The following is a 23,721-nucleotide window of genomic DNA, read 5'->3' as shown; positions in this document are numbered from 1 at the left end:
CAAACGGTTTTTTTATTTTTTCATTTTGGATAGAGTAATAAAGGGTTATAATCCTTGTCAGTTTATTTTTTGCCATCTGTGTCCCATTGGGGAGATTTACTTTCACTTCCTGTCCCACAGCCAAAGCAGGAAGTGAGAGAATCTCTGCAAATTAAGGGAATTCCTTGGGGACCCCCAGGAACTAGTTTCCCCATTGGAAGAGTTCCCCTCTAACTTTTTTTTTTTTCTGGGGACAGCACAAAATTTGGGATTTTTACTTTCACTTTTGATAATGGTAAACAGGACAAATGGAGAGGTTGAATCTCCCGAAGGGGGACAGAAAGAGCAATGAAAATCTAATAGGTGTTCTAATCCATCTTTACTAAAAAAAAAAATTGCCTTTAGTTACACTTTAATTCATTAGTATTTTAATGGAATAAAGTTTTATCTGGACCTCCTAACAGTGGTGTGGTGCTTCAATTCCAACTCTTCTTACAATAACTTTTTATGTAGCAGTTGAAGGAAGAGTAAAGGAATACAATTTTAGGTCTGCCAGGGGTGCAGATATCAGATCCAAGATGGTGGCCAGCAACAGCATTTTTAGAGCTTTTGGACGTCTACAAGAGGCTTTTACAGGTAAATTGCATATCTTACTGGAAGATTGTTGAGGTTCTTTTTAGTTATAGAAAAAGGAGGAGCCCAGGTAGGCTGTGATGGACTCTTGCTTCAGAGTTTTTTTTGTTCTAGGATTGAACTCCATTTTTTATTAGTATGAATTATTTTTCGCATCCAGGAAAAGTGAAGGAGGCAATGTCTATAGTCTGCTCTACTTGCTACTAGAAGCACCAAAATAGCACACAAGCAGTAGCAATTGATTGCTAAACTGATGGATCAGATGACTCCCTATAGAGTAGGCTACACAAGCAACACATCCTATATAAGCAATCAAACTGGCAAGATTGCACCCAACTCCATTTGTGTATGATTGAATGCTACAACATGCTATTGTGTGCTACTGGTGTAGCTTGCTGTACAAGTAGCCATGTGTTTCATCTAATGAGTTTTCAACTGCTACTCCTAATTAGGGCTGCAACTAACTACTATTTTAATAATTGATTATTTGGCCAATTTATTGTTTGGATTAATCAAATATAAACCTCAAAAAGCGTGGTGTATAATTTAGGTAATATGTAAAGTTTAAAAAAACAAAAAACCCGTATTTGTAAAGACAAAAAGAGGTGCACGGGCCTAGTGCATTACCTTTTAAAAATGATATTTATTGATAAAAAGTAAACTCGCGAGAAATAAAATCAAATGGAAAGCATGTCACAAGAGATGCAGTGTGGTCCAAGACGCCTGAAGGTGTTCTGGTGGGGGACTGTGGACCTCTGGATATCTTACTCGTTGCGAGGTTGTACTTCTTCCTCAGAGCCAATTGGCATCTCTTGTGACATGCTTTCCATTTGATTTTATTTCTCTTGTATTTTACTTTTTATCAAATCTCATTTTTAAAGGTAATGCACTAGGCCCTTGCATCCTATTTTTGTTTTTTCATATACAGTTCTCTTTGGATTTCCCTGGTCCGTTGAGCACAGCAAGGCTTACATTCCTTTCATACACATGTGGGGATATTGACATTGTGGAGTCCATTGTCCAGCGCAGGAGCTCAGGCATTTGGTTGCTTTTTTTTCTTCCTATTAAAAAAAAAAAAAACCTGACCGTTTTATTCTTAAAAATCTATATGCAGTGGTAAATATAAACAACCAAGTATATGGTTGGGGAAAAAAAATATCTAATCTTCTCTCAGAATAACAGAAGAAATAGACTGTATATACTATTAGAGGCTGAATTTGGTACATATCAGACTTAAAGGTACAAATTTTTATTCAAAGAAAAAAAAATGTTAAAAGACCTAAAACTCTGTTTTGCAGATTTTTAAACAGCATTGTAATATATTTTGCATGATCGACTCCTTTGTCATAGACAGCTGATACAAGCTACCTGCTATTACTTATGCTGGCCATACATGAACACCTTTTTCCTTTGACATTCGTTTTTGTCCGCAGTGGTGGGAAAGTTAGAAGGAGCAGAAGAGAACTTCTCGATACTCAAACTAATTTTCAGACAGTGGATGTGGGTTTTTGTTTAAAAAATTTTACATGCTTTTAACATTCAATTTTAGAATGAATGTAATTTCTGAATGACGTTCTTCCATTCTTTGAATGTACAAAGACTTTTTGTACAAATGTTCTCATCCAAAAACCCAGAAGTGTATGGCCAGCATAAGACATCTAGTAGCAGCAGCATGCTTTTTTTTTATCATCTGTCATGATGGGGTTAATAGTACAAAAATCACATATAATCACTACTATAAGGGGTTAGTTTCTACTGTGAAACAGTGAAAGTAATAATATATATCTTTTTAATAAATAAAAATCTACCTGCAGGTAGGATATACAGGCTTGACATGTTGGAACGGTGTACTGAGCTGTATGGGTGCTGTATTGTATTTTCTGATATGTAAACTAATAATGCATTCTGCATGCAGGCCAACTAATCGGCTGACTAATCGATTATAAAAATAGTCGACAACTCTTTCCGATTAGTTATTTCAGTCCTGCTCCTAATGATTGCTGGGGATTTTAGGAGCTCAGTTGAGCTGTTAAATCTTTACTGTGTAGCTCCAGCCTAATGGGGCGACTGGAAGTGTTTTTAATGTTTTTAAGCGGAACGACATTCAGATTGCCTCTGTAGCTTTGTCCCTTTAATCCTAACTCCACTATTTTTAATCCCTGTGCTGCTAACATTGGTAAATGGACAGCAAAGTCCATACCATAGTTGCTTGTTTTACATTTTTTTCTACATTTCTTTAGTTACTTCCTAGTTTCCAGGCCTAGGCTGATGATGTCATACATCCCAAGAGTCTTCAGGAAGGCAGGAGAGCTTTTCTCAGCTAAGCACACCCTCCTGTCTGCATGCCTGAGCTAAGAGCAGAGGTTCCAGGAAGTAAATGTTACATGTATCATCTGCCCTTACTTAAGATGGCCATAGCCAGAACTGTAAGGTGGGTGTTTTTCAAAGGCATTTCTCAGAAAAATAAAGAAAGGAGGCATGGATGGATGGGGGAGTTTGCTGTGAATAATAAAAAAAATTCAATAGTGTTTTTGATTTGTGGTGCTCAGATGCAGTGTAGGTACGCTTTAATGTCACTTTTTAAAAAGTTTGTTTGTGCCAGGCTGGCCTATCCAAACTATTCCCTGCACCAACTGGTGCATGCTGTATTAACTGTATGTAGCCTCAGCAACATACAGTGTACAGTGCTGTGTTCTGGAAGTGGAATGGGGACTCATCATCCCACTCCTAGAACAAAATAGTCGAGCTAAGCGTGGCTCATCCATTTACATGAAGCTTTATGTTCTATGTCAGGGGTCTCCAAACTTTCTAAACAAAGGGCCAGTTTACTGTTCAGACTTTAGAAGGACCGGACTGTGACCAGCAGGAGTGAAAAATGCCCTGATATCAGTGGAAGTAGACAATGTCTCAGGCATGGTGGTCAGTAGGATTAAAACAATTATATAGGGCCTATGGTCAGTAGAATACTACCCCATCATTGGTGCCAGTGGGAGGAATGCTGTTCCATCATTGGTGTCAGTGGGAGGGAATAGTGCCCCTATCATTGGCGTCAGTGGGAGGAATAATGCCCCAGCATTGGCGTCAGTGGGAGGAATAATGCCCCAGCATTGGCGTCAGTGGGAGGAATAGCGCACCTATCATTGGCGTCAGTGGGAGGAATAGTGCGCCATCATTGGCATCAGTGGGAGGAATAGTGCGCCATCATTGGCATCAGTGGGAGGAATAGTGCCTCTATTATCTATTACCCATAAAGTTGGTAAGGTTAAAAAAAAGACACCAGTCTAACGTGTGTGTGTGTATAAATCAGTGGGATGAATTATGCCCCATCGTTGGTGTCAGTGGAAGGAATAAGGCTCAATCATTGTTTTCAGTGGAAGACTTGTGCCCCATAATTGTTAGAGGGAGAAATATTGCCTTATATCTGAGAGGAACAGTACCCCAAGGGCCAGATAAAGACAAGCAAAGGGCCACATCCGGCCTGCGGGCCACTGTTTTATATGAATACAAGGCTCTCTGCATGACAAGGTGGAGAGGTGGGTGGATGTCATGACCTCTGTCCACTACCGGAACACAGGGCTGTATACTATGTGTAGCTGAGGTTGCTTGCAGTTAATACAGTGCACCCAGCAAGGGCACCTATTGGTGTAATAAACAATTTATTTGCGCCTGCTTGGCCTAAACTATTTAAATGGACATTAAAAGTGGCATTCAGCTTTAAGATAGCAATACAAGTGGCAACTTTCCTGCAATTTCAGCCACTTTTGATCAAGCTGGAATCGAAATCCAAAGTGATTGAACATGGAAATTAGTGGTCTATATTGACCACAAGGAGATGAGATCAAAATTGCCTTGAATGAACTCGAGGTAAAAATCTGACTGCCTTTTTTTTTTTTTCGTTATTTAAATCCAGTTCACTTTTGAAAAAAGTACTGGTTGATTATTTCAAAACTCGTCCTAAAGTGGTTGTAAACCTCAGAGATGAAATCTGAACAAAACACACTTTTTTTCTAAAGTTTTACACACCCCTCTCAAGAGCACCAAGTCTTTTCTTTCCGCTGCTTCATTCCTTGGCTATCTTCATGAGTCACTTATGACAAGTTTTCCTGACACCAAGAGGTAAAATGGTGACAGGGGAGGGACCTTATGCACACAGCCTGTGATTGACAAACTCAGTTTTCTTCCTATGTGCTGTGTGAAGGGTGCTATGTTCCTTCCCTCCAATCAGCTCTCAGAGCTCTTGTACAGTGTATACCTGAAGCTCCCTGCACGGTGAGTCTGTGCACAATCCTTTTCATCTCAGAATTTTACAAGGCTGTACAGGACAGATAGCTGCAGATAAACAGGTACAACTTATGTAGGAGGATTGGTTTCATCTCTGTATTACCTGAGGCCAGTCACTTCACTGGGTATATGTGAGGGTTTACAACCACTGTCAATTTTTATAGCCCAATTGGACAGAATTCAGGTAGTAGATTGAACTTGTGTATGGTATGGTAGATTACTTATCAGTCAACCACTTGATTCTTGATTGGTTGAAAGTGATTGCTGTTGCCAGGTCCGTGGCCAGCTTTACCCTACTGCCAGGTTCATGCCTGTCTTTGTACATAGTCTAAAACAGTGTTTCTCAACCTTTTTTCAGTCAAGGCGTCCTTTAAAATTATGGACAGTCCTGAGGCACCCTTTAAAATTTTGTACAGTCTTAAGGCACCCCCTTCTAAAATGTGAAAAGCTATTCTAATAGTTTAATATAATGCAGCAACATCCACACATGTAGGACACCCAACATTAGAGGTAATTTATTCTTCCAAAGCAAATACAATTTTGCACCCTGGTACTGACTAGTATTCCAATGTTTCTCTTTTCCCTCAGTGCTGGGGTCACATTAGCTCAGTGATGGATAAAAACTGAGGGAGTAGGGCGGGAGGGGTCAAACTAGGATGCTGTGCAGGCAGTTGACTTTCTCCTTATCAACTGATGATGTCATTGGTTGTCAGGACACCAGCGACTAGAAGATTGCAATGGTGCACAATGAAAACCTTTGGCTTTGTGTAACTAAAAGGCAGGCTTGTTCCACCCGCTGGCTTGTATACACCTTTTGGACAATTTTTAGACATTTTGCCAAGGCACCCCAGGGTGCCTGGGCACCCTGGTTGGGAAATGCTGGTCTAAAGTGTTCTGCAAGTTTTCTATAAAAATGAACTACAACGGAAACTTGTTTGCTTTGAACTAGGTCAGTTGCTATTGCTGTTTTTCAAGTAATACAAAGCCTGTTAGATTAGATTTCCAAGTATAGTTGGCAGGTATTTAACGGCTGTAGCACATTCTGATTAGATTCAGGGGGAGACGGGCACTTTTCAATATGACATATTATTACAGACAAGACATTGGTGAACTGCAGATGGCCGTCCTCCAGAGTTATTGTGCCAAAGTGATGTCCTCCTTAATGCAACTTGACATATGCAGCTCTATGCAGTGGGTGGGGGGCTGCTCTCCCCATGTGCTTAGTCTACTTTTTATTATCATGGCAAGGAGGGTTTTGTTCTAATGCACAAGGCCTGAACAAGAACCCATTCTGTTAGGTCACTTAGACCCTCATCTTATTGAAAGGCAATAATTGCTTGTAATATGAAAGTGAGGCTCTTGAAGTCCAAGGGAAGTGGTTTCTGAAAGGCGAATGTTCTAATCATTTAAAATGTGTTATTAGGACTAAGCTGCACTAAATGGCTGATTTGGTTTGCCGGCACTGATTTTTGAGACAGATTACATTTCTTTTGTAAAAAAAAAGCACGTTTGTTAGGATTTTTTTTTTTTTTTTGTTAAATCCTGTACGTTTTTTAATTCTGAACTCCAAAATTTGTTATAATTGAACAATTCAAATAAAAATTGAAAAGTAATGAGGGAGCCAAAGAGGAAACTGATTTCTGTGGGCAGCTAAAGGACAGGTCATGAGCGGGCTCTGTAATTTGTGATCCAGGAGTGCAGATACACTGACACATTGAAGAGAACACTGGTAATGACGCTCATAGCCTTTTTGTTTTTTAATGAGAGTGAAAAAGATCTGCTTAACACGATCAATTGCTGGTAGATTTGTTTAGGATTTATAGAAATCCCATCACCAGACAATTTTCAATAAAAATCATCCCATAAGATATGTGCATTTATTTATGCATGTTATTTACCTGAAAAATCCTTCCTGTAGATCACTGTGCCCAATATGCAGCCCTTTGCTGAAGTTCGAGGGCCCCACATCACATAGCAGTCTGTTGTGGGAACATTGATTAGGGTGATAGCAATGTTTCTACTAGCCTCATGTAATGTTCCCAGTTTCATATTGTCTTCTGCAGCATATCCCCAGCCACATATGTAGCATATTTAGGTTTGCAGTTTCCGACAGTCCTCCAGCATTAAACATTTTGAACATTATGTGGCCATTTGGTGATGTAAGGGCTGCATTTGATGTCCCATTTAGCTGATTAGTTGACGACTGCTGTAGATATTCTAAACCCTTGAGACTTTTGGGTGCTACCATCTTTGTCAAAATCCCCAGCAGACTCTGAGCTATCACTCAAGGGACACTTTTTATATTGCCCCCAACAACAGGCCTCAAAACTTCCACTCGCCGGCTTGCATTTGGCAGCAAAGCACTCTGGATGGGGCGGGGGGGGGGGGGGGGGCTGGGCTGCTAAAGTTAACTTTTCCTATTAACAAGCTGGTACTTGGTTGCTTGGATAGCCTAGCAACCTGCTGGTTAACTCCAGCAGTTCCCAATCCCTTCCCCCTGTCCAGTGCTGTGCTGCTTACTGCCCACTGTCCAGAGCCATGTGTAAGTCTCCATCTTTTAATGGTCTGCTCTCTGTGTCCTGAGGGGTGTGAAGGGGGGTAGAGGACATGGCTATGTAGGGGGGGATGTGAAAGTGGGCAAGAGGATATGACTGGAGGGGTGTGAAGGGCGGTAGAGAACATGGCTGTGGGGGGGGAGGGGGGGTGTAAAGGGTAGTAGAGGACATAGCTGAGGGGGGTGGGGGGTGTGAAGGGGGTAGAGGACATGGCTGTGGGGGATGTGAGAAGGGGGGTAAAGGACGTGGTTGTGGTGGGGAGGGGGTTTGAAGGGCGGTATAGAACATGGCTGTGGGGGGGGGGGGGGAGTGGGAGGTAAAGGTTAGTAGAGAACATGGCTGTGGGAGGGTGGGTGGTGTGAAGGGGGTAGAAGACATGGCTGTGGGGGGGGGGTGAAGGGGGGTAGAGGACATGGCTGTGGGGGGGGGGGTGAAGGGGGGTAGAGGACATGGTTGTGGGGGGGGTGAAGGGGGGTAGAGGACATGGTTGTGGGGGGGGGTGAAGGGGGGTAGAGGACATGGCAGTGGGGGGGGGGTGAAGGGGGTAGAGGACATGGCTGTAGGGGGAGGGCAGTGTTAAGGGGGTAGAGGACATGGCTGTGGGTGTATGTGAAGGGGCGGTAGAGGACATGGTTGTGGGGGGGGAGGGGGGTGTAATGGTTAGTGGAGGACATGGCTGTGGGGTAGAGGACATGGCAGTGGGGGTGTGTGAAGGGGGGTAGAGGACATGGCGGTAGGGTGTGTAAAGGGGGGTAGAGGACATGGCTGTGGGGGGGGGGGTGTAATGGTTAGTGGAGGACATAGCTGTGGGGGGGAGGGTGGTGTGTGGGGGGTAGAGGACATGGCGGTGGGGGTGTATGAAGGGGGGTAGAGGACATGGCGGTGGGGGTGTGTGAAGGAGTAGAGAGGACATGGTTGTGGGGGGGGGGGGTGAAGGGGGTACAGGACATGGCTGTGGGGGAGAGGGGTGTGTGAAGGGGGTAGAGGGGCATGTAAACAAGAAATGCTGGTAGCCGGCAGTCCTCTCCTCACACTAGCAGCATGTGAGGAGAGCCAGTAAGCAGCATTCCTCAGAGGGGACATCTGTACTGATGATCAGTGCCCTGATTATCTGTGTAGCCTCATCAATGCCACATACAAGTGCCCATCAGTGCACATCAAAGCAACATATCCGTGCCCATCAGAGCAACCGGTCAGTGCCGCTTATCAGTTCCAGTCAGAGCTGCCTTTCAGAGCCCAACAGTGATGACTGTCAATGCCCATCACTGCAGCCTTATTAGCGCATATCAGTGAAGGAGAAAATTACTTATTTACAAAATTGTATAACGGAAACTAAAACTTTTTTTTTTTTTTCAAAATTTTTAGTTTGTTTAGCAAAAAATACAAAACCCCAGTGGTGATTAAATACCACCAAAAGAAAGCTCTATAAGTCTAAAAAAAAGAGAGAAAATTTAAAAATGTAGTTTGGGTACAGTGTTGCATGACCGCGCAATTGTCATTCAAAGTGCGACAGTCCTGAAAGCTGAAAATTGGACTGGGCAGGAAGGGGGTTAAAGTACCTGGTAGGCAAGTGGTTAAAGCCCACCTCTGGTTAAATATTGAGGGAATTTCCTCCTGTGGGTCACAGGCATTAAACAAACGTGGCTGGTTTACACCATCTCTTCTATCAAAAACTAAAAATGTTTTGGCTGTAGATATACTTTCACAAAATTGGCTGCTTAGCGTTACAATCCCTGATTGACAGTCGTGGACTAAGCCCCTTAAGCTAGTCATACATGTATCAAAATTTGGCCAGGAATCAGATGAATTTCAATCCATTTGTGGCTGTTCCCATTCTGTCGATCAACCTCTCATGAACTGGCTTGTTGGTAAATTTTTGCTCGGTTAGCCCATGCAGCCAGCCGGATGAACGAAATTTGCTTTACTCTTAACAGCCCCAGTTCATCCTACAGCCCCTGCTCTCCGAAAATCCTATCTGTGTGAGGCTTCAAGCACACTAGCTTTTTTTTTTTTTTTTTTTTTTTTTCTTCTTTTTGAGCTCCTAAAAACTGTTATGAGCATTTATTCTGCTCCTAGAAGCTATGTAAGTGTTACCCTATGCTTCCATGCAAACTATTTTAGGCTAGTAGTGTTTTTCAAGCTTCAGCGTGTAGGAGCAGAAAAAAATAGTTTTTCTAGGTGTTTTTCCAGCAGGAAAAAAAACACAAAATTCTCCTAACAAATTTTTTCTAGTTTTTTTTTTTTTTTTTTCCCATGTACACAAAAAAGCGAATAAAACGCTAGCGTTCCTAAACGCTACTAAAACCACTATTACCAGCAGTTTTTATCCAGTGGTTTTTGAGCTTAAAAAAAAAAACTTGTGTGCATGGAGCCTGAAAGAGCTTAGACTTCGTTCTGTGCAGCATATTTCAGGTACATAAATATAGCGATTAACTTATAATTACCTAGTGAAGACCACAGTGGGTGGCCACTCCTCAATGACTATGTCCTGATCTGTGGGTTGAGGTGGATCGGCTTGAAGGTGGGAGGGGATATAATATGCTATGGTGACAACACGTGTGAGTCCTGTGTGAGTTTCATCTGTGTGCACGGTTGTGAGAATTGGAATGGTCATTCCTAAATATAAACCTAGAAAAAAGAATAAAAAAAAAAGCAGTCATGACAAACGTCTACCATGGCTTGATTTTACAAACTGAGGAGCCTACACTAGAATAAGATGTAGAAGAACTATTCTATGCCTGCCCAATTTATGAGGGAAGGGTCAACGCTACAGACCAGTGGTGGTCAGCATCAAAATTGAAGTCCGAAAAAGATCTGGTGCTCAGCGCATAGGTACTCACAATACAGTAGAAGGAATAGGGGAGGGGAAAAAAAGGAAGGCGGGTGAAATTTGTTGGATAAGGTAGGTGGTGGAATAGTTCAACATGAACTAGCAGAAAACCATAATAAGTGGTATAGGCACACAAATGGTAAAATCAAAAAAGTCTCTGTATAATGGTGTGTTTGGTGGTTAATGGCTGCCGTCCTATAGAGCAAGGCCAACTCTATGCAGAAATAAAGAGAGAAAAAAGGAGGTGCCAGAAACTAAGTGCAGATTATTGTTGTCACATTTAATGGATAGGTATAAAAACACTCAGAAGAACAAAGATAAACTAAAGCTCATCTGTATAAGACCACTCTCTTCCATCCTGTAGGGTACTGCCAGGCAAGCCAAAGTGACATCTGAAGCTGTAGGTGTAGTTGAGGGAATCTCCCCTGGGTATGTGGCTGAGTTGGAGCCAAACAACGGCGTCCGTATCCAGGAAATGGCCGCACAACCAGCGTGGAACGCAACGGTGGAAGTGACGTCACCATCCTGGATACAGACGCCGTTTGGCTCCAGCTCAGCCACATACCCAGGGGAGATTCCCTCAACTACACCTACAGCTTCAGCTGTCACTTTGGCTTGCCTGGCGGTACCCTACAGGACAGAGAGGAGTGGTCTTATAAAACAAAGCTCATCTGTATAAGACCACTCTCCTCCGTTCTGTAGGGTATCACCGGGCAAGCCAAAGTGACATCTGAAGCCGTAGGTGTAGTTGAGGGAATCTCCCCTGGGTATGTGGCTGAGCTGGAGCCGAACAACAGCGTCTGTATCCAGGACGGTGACGTCACTTCTGCCGTTGCGTTCCACGCTGGTTGTGTGGCCATCTCCTGGATACAGATGCCGTTGTTTGGCTCCAGCTCAGCCACATACCCAGGTGAGATTCCCTCAACTACACCTATGGCTTCAGCTGTCACTTTGGCTTGCCTGGCGGTACCCTACAGGACGGAGGAGAGTGGTCTTATACAGATGAGCTTTAGTTTATCTTTGTTCTGAGTGTTTTTATACCTATCCATTAAATGTGACAACAATAATCTGCACTTAGTTTTTTGCGCCTCCTTTTTTCTCTCTTTATCAAAATTGGAGTGCCTCAACTGTGGCTTCCAGCACTTTCAAAATTACTGCACAACAGCATCACGTTTTTGTGTTAAGGTACATATAGGTAGGCCGTATTTTAACATTTCCTTCATGAATGCAAAATGGTTTCATTATAAGGTGGAGATTGTCACGCCACCGCCTACTGTTCCACCTTGTCCATGTGTACTCTGAATGGTGCTCCTGCTGCATGAGCGACTAATTGTGTTCAAAAGGCAGCAGGGCAACCGGTCAGTACGGGATGCAGAAGCATGTGGAGATCACTGAGGGTATTGGTGCCACATACAATGACTTCCAGCTTCTAGGGGGATCCCATAGGTATGGCACATGCATTGGTGCAGCTTGGACCAGTATAAGTTTATAACTATGTAAAAATTGCCATACCTGGAATTCAGATTGAATATATGGAGGGTACAGTACTTAGAGTAGCAGGCAGTATTGCATCAAAGGTGATTGACACATAATTAGCGTGCCATTTTGTTTTCTTTTCTTATGTCAATTAGTGGTAACAAGATACTTGGGAAGAAGAGGGATGCTATAGACCTGCCTTAATAAAGAAGAACCTTCATTCTGAGTTCCTGTTTTCCAAGTTTGTAGGGTATATAAGAAATGTTCCCCCCCCCCCACTGCTCTCAGGAGCACAAAATAAAACCATATGATTAATTTTTCCAGCTGCTATATATGCAGCAGAACTAAAGTAGACCTATTGACTGTTTATGGAACATTACCACGCTATGGATGGAATTTGAATGCGTGTTGTGTGTGTGATCGGAAGACGTCTCTTACCGGAAGAATTCTGCTCACAGATGTATTTCATAAGCTTCATGAACCCCATGCAGATACTTTGTTCATATTTGTCCTCTTTCATCTTCACACAGGCCCATTTGGCTTTTCCGTATTGCCTTTTCTCATACAGTATTTCACCACACTGTAAGAAAAAAAAATGAATTTTTAACGGAAAAAACTCCCCACTACATTCTTCACTTGGAATTTTTAAAAATACATGTGTGGGATAGAGGAGGGTGTGAATGGTGTAGCAAAAAGACAACAGGGCAGGGCTGACACCACTCAGTGCAAAAAAAGCTGTGTGTTGTCAGCCCACAGCAGGAATTGGGAGCATTTCTAGCAGTTTAGTAGGTATTTTTCTGTACCTGCCATGTCTTGAAGAGAAGTATGGCCAAAGCTTTTTGGGAGTTCACTTTTTTGCTCTCTTGTAACCCAGAATCAGCAGACTGTGGGCTAAAGTATGCTGTCGTCTGACATCAGAGCCGCTCCAGGCTCTGTAGGAATCCTGACCATGTTGTCATGATCCATGCAGCTGTCTAACAGCTGGCTCCGGCTTGCAGCACACGGCTGAGAGATGAAGACAGCTGCACCCACTCTCGCCAGCCCTGCACTTCAGTGAGCACTGGAGGGGCAGAGCGGAAAGCGGTGACTGATGGTCACTGCTCTCTGCTCAGAGCTGATCAAGAACTGAGTGATCAGCTTTCATGTAATCACTCAATTCTCAGGTTTAGAGCCCGAGTGGGACAGCTGCAGCATAGAGCTGAGTATGGTAACCCCAAACTTCTCCTTTAAAGAGACCGTGAATGTATTGCAGCGATGTAATGCATTTTTTTTTAAATGTTAAAATCACCTTTAGGCATTTATTACATTTAAAATATTCAAGTCTAAAAGAGGAAGGGCTTCTTAGAGGGAATGTCCCTTAAAATTAGAGCATTTGGGGTCAGGTTATTGATCAGCAATGGGGGAGTGAATTGCTAAAACAGCCTCTTTTGTCATCACATGTCAACCTATCACTGGGCACTTAAATACTATGAAAAATGCTGTAATTTCTGTAATATACAGTAAGTATAAAAAACGTTTATGTTGGATTTCTTTGATGGAAAATGTAGGTTCTTTTTAAAGCTAGACTTGGCTGTTGTCTGACTTGTGAGCTGTACTTGGGGAAACAAGGCAAACTCTCAGCAAGAGATTAGACTGAGCAGAAAATCAGATTATCACAGATTGTAAGAGTACATACGGACTAGACAACATGTGACTCTCACTTTGTTTCTTGGGGTTTTTGGCAGGCTGCGATTTAAAGCAGCAAATTCAGAGTACTGTTCTTTACAGAACAGGTGTCTCTATCTGCAGAAGTACACAGCTGGGGACACACCTATGGTTTGCTAAGGACACAACTAGCTGCAGGTTTTTGGTCATTTCTGTTCTGCTAGATGGAGAGAGGGCTACATGTTTAGGCAGCATTTTTCAACACTCAGACCGGCTTCTCTGTCAGAAGTCATATGGATCAGTAGCCAGGCAATATGTGTTCCAGGTCTGTGAGACCCTACTAATCCCAACATATTTGGGGAACCACACTGTAGATCTTCTCAGGATTGATGCTTGGAGAGAGATGGCCCTTTACAAACATTTACATTTTTTGTTGTATCTTCGTACTGCTGATGTCATGGAGCCACTTCCTGTCTACATGCATGCACTCCAAGTGATGGCGGCATGTTATATCTCTACATGCATGCACTCCAAGTGATGGCTGCATGTTATATCTCAAGGCTGGATTTCTCATAGTGACAATTGTGGACTGTGCCTACAAAATGCATCCCTTCCAACTCTGTACGATGAGGAGGGTCAACACTTCTTGGTATGAAGTATATAGGTAAAGGACACTCCTTTGGCATGAACCCAGGTATATGGAGAATGAAGAATTCCTATGCAAAAAGGATTGGTTAAATCTTTTTTTTTTTTTTTTTTTTTCCACTATTTTACATTTTTAATTTGACAAGGAAGAATAAAGAAAATCATTTAGGGGTTGGATGAAAAAAGTTTAGTTATAATACTTTTTGGTAGTCAAATTGTACTTTTTCTTTTTAAAATAGATTTCTATATATCCGATCCCCCCTTACATCTAAGTTTGCTAATTTCTGGTAGATCCCTCATCTTTGATTCCTACATAGCAATGCTCCGTAAAACATTTTCAAATACCAAGATTATTTTTACCTTTTCTTTGCAACTGAGAAGCAAGAAGGGAACCCTTTGCCGTTCCTCTGTTCTATTCCGTGTCAGCTGCTGAATGGGCTCTGCCATCTCTGAAATGAGAACAAAGCATGTTAGTGGACTTGTCTTCTGCTTCAGTGACTAGACAGTGTTCCTTTTAAACATGTACTTGAGGTTTCCAAAAATTGTGAGAATAGGGATCTGTTTTGGTGATTTCCTTCTGAATATGCAATAGGAAGAAGGGTCAGCCGCACACCGGAGGATAGATGAATATTGTGTGTATTTATTGATCCATAGGACACACAACACCAGGACATAAATACAGGACTTGTTAACGCGTTTCACACGATCTCAGGCTTAATCATAAGGTTATGATTAGGCACGAGATCATGTGAAACGCATTAAGTCCTGTATTTATGTCCTGGTGTTGTGTGTCCTATGGATCAATAAATACACACAATATTCATCTATCCTCCGGTGTGCGGCTGACCCTTCTTCCTATTGCATCGTATTTGGTGGTGAGCCAGAGCCTGCACCTGTTCTGGATTGATCTGGATTGTTTGCCTGAGCGGTATACCTTTTTTGTTCCTTCTGGATATGCACACAATTTATCACACAACATATCACAATTTAGGGCAGCACAGTGGCTAAATGGTTAGCACTTTTGCCTGGCAGTACTGAGGACGATGGTTCGAATCCCAGCCACGGCACCACATGCCTGGAGTTTGCATGTTCTCCCTGTACCTGCTTGGGTTTCCTCCGGGTACTCCGGTTTCCTCCCACACTCCAAAGACATGCTGGTAGGTTAAATGGTTCCTGTCCAAATTGGCCCTAGTATGTGTATGTATGAATGGGCGTTAGGGACCTTAGACTGTACACCCCTTGAGGGTTAGGGACTGATGTGTGTGTGTGTGTGTGTGTGTGTGTGTGTGTGTGTGTGCATTGATGGCGCTATATAAGTACTTGCAATAAATAAATAAATATGCTAGTTACCTAACTGTTTGGCTTCAGTACTTGGAGTTACAGACCCAAAACAAGCTTTGCTGAAAAAGTATCAGAATTCCTGTCCTCTACGCTTCTAGGTCAGTGACTGTCTTCACTGAAGCCAAAGCATGTCTGCCAGGGAACTAGCATTTTTGAAAAGGAGATGTTTGCAGTAACAGTCATAATTCTTTGACAGAGCTCCTTTTGGGCCAAAACACAAATCTGTGATGAGGTGCAGTAATGGCATCCCAAAGGCAATGCAGTTCTGAAGCACATGCATTAACGGCTTGCCGTCCGCCCAGTTTAGATTTACGGCAGCACTGCGGCTGCTCTGTGCTGGATCTTGTACCTAGTACATGATCTGCTCTCCTGCCCACCTGGCTGTGCTGTGTTTCATTACAGCACAAGCTGATCAGCAGGTCCTGGCCAATAATTGACCACCGGGAGCTGCTGATCCACTCAGTGTTTCATGGAACGAAGCTCTGTGATTGTAAACTATACAGAGCTCTGTTCACTGACAGGGATCTAGCCGGTTTTTATTCCCCGCTAAGCAGAGAAAAATAACAAGATCCTTAGTAATAACAGCACATACTACACACTTTACACATTGTTAGGCATACAGTTAACCCCTTGATCGCCCCTAGATGTTAACCCCTTTCCAGCCAATGGCATTAGTACAGTGACCGTGTATAGCATTAGCAGTGATCACTGTATTGGTGTCACAATTGATGTCGGTGTCAGTCAGTTAGTATAGCCCCCAGCCAGCGTCCGCTAGTGACAGATTGCCCGCTATAAGTCGCTGCTTGCCACCATGACTAGTACAAAATAATAACTAAAAATTCCAGTGTGTATGGTATGTATGTATGTCATGTAGCAGAATACATTTTGGCCTAAATTTATGAAGAAATGTGATTTTTAAATTTTTTTTATTGGGTATGTTTTATAGCAGAAAATAAAAATATTTTTTCAAAATTTTCTGTCTTTTCCGTTTATATAATAAGATAAAACACACACTGGTGATCAAATGCCACCAAAAAGAGAGCTCTATTTGTCAGAACAAAATTTATATAAATTTCTATTGAGCACAGTGTTGCCTGACTGCTCATTTGCCAATTTAAGTAACACAGGCAAGTGGGTATAGTATGACAATGAATGCTGCCATGCCTTCTGGTGGGCTGCTTTGAAAAAAAAAATATTTGTGTCCACCTTTGTTTTATTCTTTTGGCTTAGAAGACCATTCAAATTGAGCTTCCTTAATGCAATAGATGTTGGCATGTGACTCTGTGTACAAAAAGTGTGGAAGTGTGAATTGGCCCCCCAGAGATTAAGTCCAAATTAGAAAGTGAAAGGAAGGATCGTATTAAAGCGGTGTTCCAGTCGCACTGTGAAAAAATAAGTCATCAGCTAAAATAACTAGCTGCTGACTTAAAAAAAAACAAAAAAAAAAAAAACAGCTACTTGCGATCCTGCGGTGTCCTCCTTGCAGCCCTTTTTACCAGCTGTCTGGTGTTCCAGGCGCCGGCATCTTCAGTGTGGGCACAGCTGTGACTGCTTGTGGCTTCACAGCCGGGTGCCCACTGTGCATGCGTGAGACGCACTGCGCTACGTGAATGGCCCTGTAGTCTTTTGGGACCTGTCATGTGTCCCAGAGGACTATGAGGAGGGTGGGTAGGAGGTCAACTTCCGCTTCCGATTGCCTAGGCCAGGGTTGGCGAACACTCGGCACTCGAGCCGCGTGCGGCTCCCGGCCAAAATGAATGCGGCTCTTTGCCTCTTATCATATTTTGTATACTGTGGCTCTTTGCCAAGTTTCATGTTTCTCTTAGGGGAGGTGGGGAGCGGGTACCTGAATTTGACAGGTACCCGCTCTTACTTCTTTGTTCTTTGATCTTACCTGTTCCTCTATCCAGCGGCACGCTGTCTTCCGGCTTCTGTAGTGTGGGCACTGAGCATGACAGCCAGGTGCCAAGTGCGCATGTGCAAGAAGCGGTGCTTTTTGTGAATGGTAAGGCGGTACCCGGGACACATGACAGATCCCAGAAGCCGCCAGACCAATCACAAAGCGCAAGTGCTTCTCGCTCATGCGCACTGGGCACCCGGCTGTCATGCCGAGCGCCATTACAGAAGCCGGGAAGACAGCGCACCGCTGGATAGAGGAACAGGTAAGATCAAACAAAAACTCTGCGGAAGTAAGAGCGGGTACCTGTCAAATTCAGGTACCCGCTCCCCACCTCCCCAAAGGTCAGCAGTCACCTGTACTGTCCGCAGTCTCTGGTCATCCCTGTGCTGTCCGCAGTCTCTGGTCATCCCTGTACTGTGTCCGCAGTCTCTGGTCATCCCTGTACTGTGTCCGCAGTCTCTGGTCATCCCTGTACTGTGTCCGCAGTCTCTGGTCATCCCTGTACTGTGTCCGCAGTCTCTGGTCATCCCTGTACTGTGTCCGCAGTCTCTGGTCATCTCCTGTGCTGTGTCCGCAGTCTCTGGTCATCTCCTGTGCTGTGTCCGCAGTCTCTGGTCATCTCCTGTGCTGTGTCCGCAGTCTCTGGTCATCTCCTGTGCTGTGTCCGCAGTCTCTGGCCATCTCCTGTGCTGTGTCCGCAGTCTCTGGTCATCTCCTGTGCTGTGTCCGCAGTCTCTGGTCATCTCCTGTGCTGTGTCCGCAGTCTCTGGTCATCTCCTGTGCTGTGTCCGCAGTCTCTGCTCGTCTCCTGTGCTGTGTCCGCAGTCTCTGGTCGTCTCCTGTGCTGTGTCCGCAGTCTCTGGTCGTCTCCTGTGCTGTGTCCGCAGTCTCTGCTCGTCTCCTGTGCTGTGTCCGCAGTCTCTGCTCGTCTCCTGTGCTGTGTCCGCAGTCTCTGCTCGTCTCCTGTGCTGTGTCCGCAGTCTCTGCTCGTCTCCTGTGCTGTGTCCGCAGTCTCTGCTCGTCTCCTGTGCTGTGTCCGCAGTCTCTGCTCGTCTCCTGTGCTGTGTCCGCAGTCTCTGCTCGTCTCCTGTGCTGTGTCCGCAGTCTCTGCTCGTCTCCTGTGCTGTGTCCGCAGTCTCTGCTCGTCTCCTGTGCTGTGTCCGCAGTCTCTGCTCGTCTCCTGTGCTGTGTCCGCAGTCTCTGCTCGTCTCCTGTGCTGTGTCCGCAGTCTCTGCTCGTCTCCTGTGCTGTGTCCGCAGTCTCTGCTCGTCTCCTGTGCTGTGTCCGCAGTCTCTGCTCGTCTCCTGTGCTGTGTCCGCAGTCTCTGGTCGTCTCCTGTGCTGTGTCCGCAGTCTCTGGTCGTCTCCTGTGCTGTGTCCGCAGTCTCTGGTCGTCTCCTGTGCTGTGTCCGCAGTCTCTGGTCGTCTCCTGTGCTGTGTCCGCAGTCTCTGGTCGTCTCCTGTGCTGTGTCCGCAGTCTCTGGTCGTCTCCTGTGCTGTGTCCGCAGTCTCTGGTCGTCTCCTGTGCTGTGTCCGCAGTCTCTGGTCGTCTCCTGTGCTGTGTCCGCAGTCTCTGGTCGTCTCCTGTGCTGTGTCCGCAGTCTCTGGTCGTCTCCTGTGCTGTGTCCGCAGTCTCTGGTCGTCTCCTGTGCTGTGTCCGCAGTCTCTGGTCGTCTCCTGTGCTGTGTCCGCAGTCTCTGGTCGTCTCCTGTGCTGTGTCCGCAGTCTCTGGTCGTCCCCTGTGCTGTGTCCGCAGTCTCTGGTCGTCCCCTGTGCTGTGTCCGCAGTCTCTGGTCGTCCCCTGTGCTGTGTCCGCAGTCTCTGGTCGTCCCCTGTGCTGTGTCCGCAGTCTCTGGTCGTCCCCTGTGCTGTGTCCGCAGTCTCTGGTCGTCCCCTGTGCTGTGTCCGCAGTCTCTGGTCGTCCCCTGTGCTGTGTCCGCAGTCTCTGGTCGTCCCCTGTGCTGTGTCCGCAGTCTCTGGTCATCCCCTGTGCTGTCTGCAGTCCATTAGTTCAGAATTTTTTTTTGTATACTTGTGTGTTAGAGTAAGAGAGAAGGGAGAGAGAGAGACAGGTGCCACAGCAACCTCCAGGGTAGTTGATGTGTTAACTCTGGCTAAGTTGCATTTGATGTGTGTGTTGACGGTGGACACCTTGAAATGAACACATTGTTGTTTTGTAAGGGGAAGAAAGTGTTATGGTGAATAATATGGTTTTAATTATGTGTTTGTGTGTGTGTTTGTCTGTTTTGGCAGGTCACTGCGTGGTGTGGCTCTCTGACTTTCACAGTTTAAAATTTTGGCTCTTTGTGTCTAACTTGTTCGCCACCCCTGGCCTAGGCGATCGCAGAGGAAGTGGGAACGGGTACCTGTTAATTTCGGGCACCTGCCGTGTATTTATGCAGCTTGAGCTGCCAGGCACTGTGTTCAGGCAGCCAGAGTAAGTGAATAGGGACACAGAGAATACATGGACACAACTGCTTGTCCATACAGGGATGCAGATGAGTGGCCCCGATATCAGACAGTTTGATGCTTATCTGCACACTGAAGTGGTTGTCTGTATCTTCTGCATACCTGTATCCAGAAACATAACATGGGCTGGCTGCCCAAGCCACATAAACACGGCCCATTCTTGGTCTGCAAGCTTGGCATCCAAGTTAATGAGGCCTAAATCTTTCTAACTGGAAACGGTAAAAGCCCCACAGACATTCAAATTTTTTCCCCTTTCTAAAACGAACCTTTTTTGGCATGACAAACACTTTAAATGGTGAGGAATATTTCTGAAACTTAGTACTCCCAGTTTTTAACAAATGTACTTAGTGCCCTATATCCCTTGAACATGACTTTTTTCAAGTGATCCTGCTTTATTCCTATTTATTTTTGTTCTTTTCTATGAACTGTGGACATTTGGTAAACCTCATACAGTAATTGTGCCTCCAGCCTCTGCCAGGAACATCTAAGACTGGGAGCTTGCTAATCTCATTGAGATATTCAGGTCATGCTGGCATTAAGTGCTGCTTAATAACCAGAGAGGTTCATCTAATTCACAGAAATTAACCACTTCCCAACATCCGCTTTCTCCAGATGAGGCACGTTATCGTTTCCCATTGAAATCCTGCAGATGGCACAAGTTTCGTTGGCTAAGGAAATGAGTGCAGTACATGAGAATGGAAAATGAGCGGTTTGCGGGAATAAAATAGTGGCAGAACTAGTCGGTGCGTCTCCTAAATATTTATAGGGATATTTTTGTTGGTAATTACTCGGTATATAATTCCCTCTTGTAAAATATCTCTAAATGAAGAGAACCGGCCATACTATTTTATGAAGGTTAAAGTGGCTAAGTTGGGTGGAGCACATATTTGTTGTTCGTTGCCACCCGCAGCTTCATACTTCACCTGCTGCGCCCCTGCTGAAGTGTGCAGTGATGTTCGTGTTTTTTTTTTTTTTTTAACATTAATACACCCATTCTATTGCAGCACTACACTCAGATCTCATGAGATACTGGCTTTCATTGAAGCTTTGTTACCTGGAATAACCCAAGCTTTTGTTTCTGGCTATACTGTGTTTCAGAATTTAAATACCTGTATGTCTCAGACAAACCTGGGGGGTCATCTACATTATTATTTATTATTATTATACAGGATTTGTATAGCGCCAACAGTTTGCTCAGCGCTGTACATTATAATGGAGACAGTATAGTAACAATACAATTCAATACACGAGGGATTCGAGGGCCCTGCTCCTTGGAGCTTACAATCTAGGAGGGAGGGGATAGTGGTACAGGAGGAAATGGCTCTGGGGGATGGAGTGGTAGGAAGAGTGGAGGAGTTCAGTAATTAGCTGAGGGCAAGGTAGGCTTCCCTGAAGAGAGAGGTTTTCGGAGTGCGCCTAAAGGTGAGGAGAGAGATGGATTGGGGTAGGGAGTTCCAGAGAATGGGGGAAACCCTGGAGACGGGCATGGGAGGAGACCAGGGAACTAGAGAATAGGAGGTCTTGTGAGGAGTGGAGAGTACGTTTTGGGTGGTATTTGGATACCAGATCGGTACATGAAACACCCACGTTTGAGTTGATTAAATGTCCATGCTTTCTGTGTACATTTGACATTGTTGCTGATAGTTCAGAATATAAACTACACGGTTAGGCTCAGTTCACAAAGATGGCAAAAAAGCTGTAAAAACAGGCAGTCGAAACGAACTGAAAATAACATTGCTGCCGCTCGGCTTTGTTCAATGGTCATGTTGCTTTGCTTCGTGGTGTGGCAAATTTAACTCTGCATGTCCCATTTGACAGGCGGTACTGCATGAAGTCAATGGGAATGTGCTAGAACTGTGTGCCGATTGCTTGGCGTGTGGATGTGGCGTAGTAATGCAAAGCAAAATCCTACTTTTACCCCTACATGTCCTGAGGGTAAACAAACCTTTATTCCCAGACCCAATTTTGCAACTTTGACATGTGGCAGTAAAACTGTACATATGATTGCAACTACCTTGTGTATCCAGGTGGATTATACCGTATTTTGGGCTTTCTTTTGGTGGTAAATGATAATGGATATCTCCTGATATTTATTTTTTTTTTCTTTCTTTAATCATAGGAAAACTTGCCAAAAATAGTAAAACTTTTTTTTTTTTTCTTTACATTTAGCTGTATATTTCTATCTATTACCATAACCTACCAACAAAGAACAACCCAAAATGTATTGTGCTCCTGACGATCACTGTGATACCACATATGTGTATGCTATTTATTATTCATTTCAGGTACTTATATAGCGCCATCAATTTACGCAGCGTTTTACATATACAGTCATGGCCGAAATTGTTGGCACCCTTGATATTTTTCCTGAAAATCAAGTATTTCACACAAAAAAGGTATTGCATTAACACATGTTTTGCTATACACATGTTTATTCCCTTTGTATGTATTGGAACAAATATAAAACAGAGGCAGAAAAGCAAATATGACATAATGTCACACAAAACCCCAAAAATGGGCTGGACAAAAGTATTGGCACCCTTAACTTAATATTTGGTTGCACACCCTTTGGAAAACATAACTGAAATCAGTCGCTTCCTATAACCATCAATAAGCTTCTGACACCTCTCACCCGGAATTTTGGACCACTCTTCCTTTGCAAACAGCTCCAGGTCTCTCTTATTGGAAGGGCACCTTTTCCCAACAGCAATTTTAAGATCTCTCCACAGGTGTTCAATGGGATTTAGATCTGGGCTCATTGCTGGCCACTTCAGAACTCTCCAGCGCTTCTTTGCCATCCATTTCTGAGTGCTTTTTGACGTATGTTTGGGGTCATTGTCCTGCTGGAAGACCCAGGATCTTGGACGCAAACCCAGCTTTCTGACACTGGGCCCTACAGTGCGACCCAAAATCCTTTGGTAATCCTCAGATTTCATGATGCCTTGCACACAGTCAAGGCACCCAGTGCCAGAGGCAGCAAAACAACCCCAAAACATCATTGAACCTCTACCATATTTTACCGTAGGTACTGTGTTTTGTTCTTTGTAGGCCTCATTCCGTTTTCGGTAAACAGTAGAATGATGTGCTTTACCGAAAAGCTCTATCTTGGTCTCATCTGTCCACAAGACGTTTTCCCAGAAGGCTTTTGGCTTACTCAAGTACATTTTGGCAAACTGTAGTCTTGCTTTTTTATGTCTCTGTGTCAGCAGTGGGGTCCTCCTGGGTCTCCTGCCATAGCGTTTCATTTCATTTAAATGTCGACGGATAGTTCGCGCTGACACTGATGCTCCCTGAGCCTGCAGGACAGCTTGAATGTCTTTGGAACATGTTTGGGGCTGCTTATCCACCATCCGGACTATTCTGCGTTGCAATCTTTCATCAATTTTCCTCATCCGTCCACGACCAGGGAGATTAGCTACAGTGCCATGGGTTGCAAACTTCTTGATAATGTTGCGCACTGTGGACAAAGGCAAATCTAGTTCTCTGGAGATGGACTTGTAACCTTGAGATTGTTGATATTTTGCCACAATTTTGGTTCTCAGGTCCTCAGACAGTTCTCGTCTCCTCTTTCTGTTGTCCATGCTTAGTGTGGCACAGACAGACACACAATGCAAAGGTTAAGTGAACGTCTCTCCTTTTTATCTGCTTTCAGGTGTGATTTCTATATTGCCCACACCTGTTACTTGCCCCAGGTGAGTTTACAGGAGCATCACATGCTTGTAACATTCTTATTTATCCGCAGTTGTGAAAGGGTGCCAATACTTTTGTCCAGCCCATTTTTGGAGGTTTGTGTGACATTATGTCGAATTTGCTTTCTTTCCTCCCTTTTTTTGTTTTGTCCCAATACACACAAAGGGAATAAACATGTGTATAGCAAAACATGTGTTAATGCAATACGTTTCGTGAGAAATACATGATTTCCTGGAGAAATATCAAGGGTGCCAACAATTTCGGCCATGACTGTATATT

At 44.1% G+C, this 23,721-nt stretch overlaps 2 protein-coding genes across 4 annotated transcripts in view; one reads left to right on the top strand and one right to left on the bottom strand.

The window, feature by feature from the left end:
• The window catches only part of FANCM (FA complementation group M), a 226,066-nt gene that overhangs the window by 41,242 nt on the left and 161,103 nt on the right, over window positions 1–23,721 (top strand). The window lies entirely within an intron of this gene.
• Window positions 1–23,721, bottom strand: part of LOC149441494 (heme-binding protein 2-like) — a 60,498-nt gene that overhangs the window by 7,312 nt on the left and 29,465 nt on the right. For 2 of the 3 annotated variants that reach the window (XR_016307332.1, XM_089657215.1), the window contains exons 2-4: window positions 14,404–14,492; window positions 12,193–12,334; window positions 9,893–10,076 (exon numbers count right to left, since the gene is read on the bottom strand). Coding sequence is in view for 2 of the 3 variants with exons in the window: in XM_089657215.1 (XP_089513341.1) it covers window positions 9,893–10,076; window positions 12,193–12,334; window positions 14,404–14,492 (415 nt within the window). In the remaining variant the exon portion in view is untranslated. Of the gene's footprint in view, window positions 1–1,529; window positions 1,674–9,892; window positions 10,077–12,192; window positions 12,335–14,403; window positions 14,493–23,721 lie in introns of those variants that run through there. The other variant, XM_089657216.1, reaches the window with a different exon arrangement.

Source organism: Staurois parvus, unplaced genomic scaffold (assembly GCF_062004578.1).
Source record: "Staurois parvus isolate SC_StPar_1 unplaced genomic scaffold, SC_StPar_1.0 ptg000978l, whole genome shotgun sequence".
NCBI classification, from domain to species: Eukaryota; Metazoa; Chordata; class Amphibia; order Anura; family Ranidae; genus Staurois; species Staurois parvus.
This window is presented reverse-complemented; position numbering and strand designations above follow the sequence as displayed.